The 6903-nt window shown below is 46.5% G+C and overlaps 1 protein-coding gene across 22 annotated transcripts in view; it reads right to left on the reverse strand.

The window, feature by feature from the left end:
• Positions 1 to 6803, reverse strand: part of RIMS2 (regulating synaptic membrane exocytosis 2) — a 348435-nt gene extending 341632 nt beyond the window's left edge. For 10 of the 22 annotated variants that reach the window (XM_083748880.1, XM_083748886.1, XM_083748877.1 and 7 more), the window contains exon 1: positions 5226 to 6803. In XM_083748880.1, coding sequence (XP_083605006.1) covers positions 5226 to 5395 — 170 coding nt within the window. In that variant the 5' untranslated portion in view covers positions 5396 to 6803. The remainder of the gene's footprint in view (positions 1 to 5225) is intronic. The other 12 variants (XM_083748870.1, XM_083748890.1, XM_083748894.1 and 9 more) reach the window with 11 other exon arrangements.
• Between the last annotated feature and the right edge of the window lie 100 nt (positions 6804 to 6903).

Consider the following 6903-nt stretch of genomic DNA (forward strand, 5'->3'; position numbering starts at 1 on the left):
TAAAATGAAAATATAACTATGAAATGCTATATCCATAACAACTACATGAAAATCAAAGATCCAGACAATTTTATATAAAGCAGGAATACTAATGTATATTATATATCTGTTTGAAATGTTTTAATGTCCCTGAGATACTGGTGCAGTTTCATGACTTGCCACTGTTCCAGCACAACTGTTGGTGCTGCAGGCCCTGCATATACATGGGAAATGTGAATGCTGATGTACTTCCTATAACACAATGCAACTGAATGCATTAACAAATCACACCATCTTACCAACCCATTATTATATTTTATGTTGGAGTGGATTTATTCCCCATACTTTCAACATAAACACAATGCCCACAACAACTTCATTTTACGTTGTAGGCATGGTAGTAGTGAATGAGTTTTCATACTTAAGCACTATATCTACATAGAACCCATGTATGGCCTGGGACCTCTAAGTGAATAAGTCCCCTACAGTATCTTTGTCTCCTCAGCCTCACAGAAGTAACATGTCACAAATAAAGTAAGGACCCTTTAACCAGCCAGCCAGCCAGCCCCTCCAATGAGCCTACTGCATCCCAGGTCGTGTCAGCCTACATAAGGTTTCTGCTGGATCCAGACTTAGAAGAATACTTCAGCCAGCAGGTGACCCTTGAAGCTGTCCAAGATCTTGCTCATGTCTGCTCTCTGGTTTAACCTGCCTTTACCAACACTGACTGCTTCTCTTGCAAGCCTTGAACTCCCAGAGAACTGGACATAAATAAAATACATCTGGACCACTAAAAATTTAGTGTTATATGAGAATAGATTTTCATAAGGGGTGGAAATGACATATATACCAGCATTATCAGACAGCTGAGAATCATCACACAACTTTTAATATAATTATTTGGTAATGGCTTTCACACTAGGCATGGGAGTCATATTGGAGCCTGTCTCTCTTTTAAGACACAGAAAACTGAACCAGAGCTCAAGGGGATGTCTTGCCTCCTGTAGAAGTTTTAAGAGAGACTGGCTCCCAGCCCCAGCGAGCATCAGCCCCAGTGGGCATTAGATTGCCTTGTTTATTCAGGAATCCTAGAACCTCTTATATCTCTTTTAGGCCTATATTATAGTCAACAAGACCAAGTGTCCAAGGACCAAATTGAGCTAAGTAAAAATGAATAGTAACAATTAGTGAAACTGACACATGGGGGGGGGGGGAGATCCAACATAATATAGCATAAGTAGTTTGAGAGTTGACGTTGTACAAGTAGTTGTGCAAACTGTATAAAAAAGAGGTAACACACAAAGCTTAATTGTCACAAAGTATAATAATAGCAAATGCACTAGAGGTTGCACAACATCTTTCACAAATGTATGGCATGCATTGTATTTGGCTACTGTACTATACTAAATACAGGGCTCCTGCTAGCAGAATGGCTGTTGTGAGAGCAGGCTGCCACAATTTATTTATTGGATACCAATAAACAATTGGATATCACCCAAGGTTAATAGCAATATCTCGTTCTCAGATATTCCATATATAGGATATTTTTAGAGAGAACAATCCCAACAGCAAGAGAATTCTGGATCACCACACTAAAAACCCATGGAAGTCCCTCCACAGGAACACTGCATGGCTTCATCCAGTGCCTTCACAGGACATAACCTGCCAAAAGCAGGTGTCTCTGCAAAATGGTCAATTCACATGTCATCTACTTCCAGCAAATCACAGCAGGAGTGGCTGCTGACCTTATCAATATGAACTCCTGCTGATTCTAACTCGGCACCACTTCTCTTTGTTTCTTCAAAAGAAGCATAGGAGGAGGAGGGGCTGTAATGGGTTTAAGGATGTACAAACATACATATATAAGCCTATGAATAATTTTGCCCTGGGAAGAGGAAAGGGGGGGAATAATTGATGTGACAGATGATAGTGACACCACTGAATGCTCTTCTAGTATGCACGTCAATACAATAACGACAGACTCATTAGGCAATATGAATAAAATAGAAATGGCATGAAATAAAAATATATCAGAGAGAAACTAATGCCCAGCTGGTTTCCATCCATTGTTTATATCAAACACTGTATAATTTATCCTTTACATACCTAGCAAGTAAGTTTTTTAAAGAACTCTGAGAGTTTCAGTTCTATTTTCAAAACAAGCAAAATATATACTTCTTTTTGGTGAATACTTTGCCACATTTACTGAACAGCAGTTCCAAAAGTTCTATATGATACAGAAAATATGCTTGGAAGCTACTTCCCTTGAAGGATATGCTTAGACTAGGAGCAACAAAACTTACATTTGCAACTATTATTAAGAAACAGAAAACTCAATTTCCATTCAATCACATCAGCCTTCTTCAAGCACCAACATACTGTACTATTATTGTAAACTTAGGAGCAACATGAAGCTTTTAAAAAACACCCATCCTCCAACAATGAATTCAACCAGGAGGGGAGAAGATTGAAAATATTTTGAGAAAGAAAAAGGATAAATCTTTTGAAAGAGCTATATATTTAAGAACAGTACATCACTGCACTAGCAAATCAGAGGTCACAACTGCCAAAATGATAAACATATGTGAATAAGGTGTGGCATTGCACCAGTATCATATGCATGCCCAGGATGTTGTAGCAACATAACAACATGTGTGAGCACTGCAGAAATCACTACTTTCACCATAAGCGATTTAGTGTCATCATGCAAAATTGTTACTCCACACAGAAATGAGTCATAGCACGACAGAGGGTGGGACTAGGTACAACCCAGCTAACAGATGCTAAATATTTGAGCCATTGTGAAGTCTGCTATATCAGAACAAACACTATTTCATACTAAGGAGTTAGGATGAGATTACCACTAACACGCAGCAAAGCATGATGGACTCCCCACTTGCCTCACACTTGTTGCTCTGGCTACATCAGCACATGCCATTCTTTGTACTGTATCTATCTATCCATATCATCAAGAGATGGCAGTCTAAGATATCTTAAGATCTCATAAGCAAACACAAACTGACAAATTACAGTATATATATTATCTGCCTGATCCCAAGCCAACTTAAAATGATACTAAACCACAATTAATCCATGCATACTATATTTTTCTCCTATTTTAGGAGGGAAAGTTTTCCTTATTTCTCATATCTAATTATATTGGGGAGGTATGAGTGTGAAAGACATGTCAAATGCATATGATTTTGTCTAAAAACAGAGGAATGTGTTTGTGCCTATTAACCAAACTTGCAATTAAAAACAAATAAGATATTCTAATATAAAAAAACAAACTTATTTTAGTCACAGAGATTATGTATTTAAGCACAAATGTTACTAGAAACATGGTAAATACATTTTATAATGTTGATGCCACTGTCCAATTATCTGTTTTAACTATTTTTAATATTGCAATTTTTATATTATAGTTGCCCACCCTGTGACCTCATGGTAAAGGGCAGGTAAAGTATATTATTAATAACAATAATGCCATTGCTTGTTTGCATATTACATTGTTTTTAATGCATATTTTAAGATATAATAGCCAAAGGCATATAAATATATGTTCTTGGTATAAATTACTTTAAATTATTAGTTAGAATTGGAATTGCAAAAGGTAACCTGACTTTTGTTAATATAAATCATGCTGACTTTCTTCAAAGCACAAACACATTTCATCATTATTGTTAAGTGTGAATACTTTAACCACCTGTTTCTCTTTACATCAAGATAAAAATTACAAGAAAACAATAATTTTTTGTTCACTGTCACATTGCTAATGATACACACTGATTCCAGCACAAGTCATCAGCTCAGCCCAGAAGCCAAGAAGCTTTCAGCTGCAGATTTTGAATCAGCAGTTCAACAAGACAATGGGTTAACATCACTATGATTGCCTAGTAATTTGGCTGGATATTTTTAGCAGTATTTAGACTCAGACGCATTTACTCTGACCCTGTGACAAAATGTTACATAGTATCCATTACTTAAAATTAAACACAGCAGTATGCATTAGAGCACTACTTCATAAAGCAGTGAATAATAATTTAGAGGTCAGTGTGGCCATTACATAAGAAAAATGACATTTTTGTGATTACATGATGTTTGAGAAACATAAAAAAGTCAAACGCAATCTTGTCTACAAACTTGATCTTAACAGGCAAACAGTAGCTACTATGATAGACAAAAACATGCTAAACATGTTACAAGATCACAAAAGAAGCTTGCATTTCAGCCAATCAGGTAGTCTTGCCATCCACAAGGCATATATGTAAGAAACAAAAATTCAGAGAAAACATGGAGCTTCCTGACATCACTGCCCAAATGGATCAGAGCTAAATCGCTTTGCAAGAGAAAGGGAGGTAACACAGCCCAGGAAGAAAGGTGAAATGTCATCAGAACCAGAAGCAATTGCCCTGAGCCTGCCTGGACAGCTCCGTGGTGCTGAAGTTACAGAGCAGCTCGGCAGCTTTTTCTCCGTGGCGGCTTTTGCCGCCTGCGAGGCCTCCGCCCTCCATGCTGCTGCTGGCCAAGTGGCCCACAGGTGAAGGGACAAGGACTGCTTGCCAGAACGCAAGAAGCCGGTCAATGTGGGGTGGGAGGGCTACACGTTGTTGCAGGAAGATGGCGGCTCTCGCAAACCCACCCCGACAGAAGGCTACCGAGGCCTCGCCGGGACATCTCCGCTCTGCCCGGGCTGCTAAGAGAAGGCAAGGCAGGCGGCGAAGGAAGGCCACTTTGGCGGTGGCGACTGCGGAGAAAGGCCCACTCCAGCTGCCACCAGATTCTCGTGCGCGCTTAGTTCCTTTTCCCAGCCATGCTGCCTCCTCCTCCTCCTCCTCCTCCTCCTGAAACCATCCGCTTCCTACACACCGGGTTACAACAGCACCTGTGCGGCCATATTGGGCGCCTGGCCCCAGTCCATGCCTGGCTGAACGGCGAATAGGAGCCTGGAAAGCGGGGAGGGGAGGGAAACGCTTGCTCTTTTCCATCTCCTGCAGGGATGGACCGAGGCAAGAGGCAATGAGGAGCTAAATGCACTGGCAAGCAGCCTCCGTGGCTTCCCCTCAAATCGCTCCTCTCAGGAGTCTACCACCTCACACAAATGCACGCTAGCCAGCCAGCCCCAAGCAATGCCCTAGGGAGGGGTGGAAAGCGAGGGGCTCGGCGGCCTCACCCTTCCTCCTTCTGAATGAGCCACACAACCGTGGGAAGAGGGGGGGGGGAAGAGAGAGGAAAGTAGCCCTTACTTGAGCACGGATTGTTCCTTCTCTTCTTCCTTCTTCTGGCGATCCATGACGGCCTGGATGATCTTCCTCTCTTCCTCCGTGAGGTGGCTGAGGTCGGGCATCTCGGACTGAGGTGGAGGCGGCTGAGGAGGAGGCGCAGGGCCGCCCCGGGGCCCAACAGGAGCCGACATATTTGGTAGACGGAGCTTCAGCAACACTCTATACTGGAAAACACTGGGCTAACTCAGGCGGGGGCAGCGGAGCAAACAGCCGCCGCTGCCGCGGAGTGAAATACATACAAATCAATATACTTTGGGAATCAATCGGCCACCTAATTAATGCCCTGCTGGGGAGGGAAGGGGAAGGATCAGCAGCGTCCGTGAAGGGGGGAAAGGGGGCTTGCTTTGGGTGAGATGAGAGGGGAGCAACAATAAAGGGTCCCCCCTCCTCCTCCGCACACACAACCCCTCTCACCTGCTCAGTGGTGAGGAAAGGGGGGAAGGGGTCGGGCAGTAATGGTTTCTGGGGAGGGAGAAGGATCTTCCGAGGGAAACGGAAGGGGGAGCCCGCACTAGGTGGGGGAGGAATGGGGTCGGGGTGAGGGACACCACAACACGGAGGAGCCTTAAGGGGAAGAGCCGGGGGACGGTAGTTGGTGAGGGGTGTCCGTTGGGCTCTGGCGGGACGGAGTGAGGGGCAGTATTTGGGGGGTGGGGGGCTTCTCACTCCAACCGAAGGCGCCCCCTGCTTGCGACCGGAGAGGAGGAGGTGGCCGGGCGCCCGGGCCAGGGGAGCCCTGGCGAGGCGGCGGAAGGGCCGGGGGCTCCGGGCTGAGGGGGCGAAGCGTCGGGGTGTCGCGCGCTGTAATAGTAATGGTGGTGCCGATGGTGAGAAAGGAGCCCCGCCGGCACCCGGAAGCGCAGAGCGGGAGAAAACCCCTTGGGGTGAGGGCGAGTCCCGGGCGCCAGCAGCTCCCGCCGGCTCATAATTCCAACCCGCTGTCCATGGAGGGGACCGTGGGGCAAAGCAGCTCCCGCCGGCGGCTTCCTCCTCCTCTGCCGCCGCCGCCACCAGCAGCCGCTTCCGCCACCGGCGCTTCAACAAGGCCTCGCCGCCGCCGCCTCTCGTGGCTGCCTCGCTCGGCTGCTCTTCTCTCAGCTCCGCTGCTGGCGACGAACCGCCTAACCCATCGCATCGCGGAATTAAGAGGAGGGAAAGGGGAGCCGGGCGGGGACGACGACGACGACGACGACAATAGCGGGAATCACGGGAAGGGACTCCTCATCTTCCTCCCCGAATCTTCCCCCTCCCGCTCTTTCTCTTTTTCTCTCCTTTCCCCCCCTCTTTCTTTCGTCTTCCTCCCCCTCTCCCAGCCCGACAGCGACGTTCCTGCCTTGTCGCCTGAAGGCGCGGGAACGGAGCGCGGGGCGGGGCGCGCTGAGGAGAAATGCGGGGAGCGTTAAAGGGAAAAGCCGCTCGCTTCCCACACAGCCTCGAGACGAAGCCTCGTGCGACACGACGCGCGTCGGCAACGTCGGTTGGAAGGGGGGGGGAGTGAAGCAGGGAGAGGCAGGCTGTGAGGGGAAGACGTTGGGGAGGGGGCGGGGAGGCGGAGCGGCGCGCGAAGGTGGGGAGGGGGGCAGGAGAGAGAGAGAGAGAGGAGTTGCGTTTGTTTATTTATTTATAAACGCACCGGGAA

Source organism: Podarcis gaigeae, assembly GCF_964106915.1.
Source record: "Podarcis gaigeae genome assembly, chromosome: 7".
Classification (NCBI taxonomy): Eukaryota; Metazoa; Chordata; class Lepidosauria; order Squamata; family Lacertidae; genus Podarcis; species Podarcis gaigeae.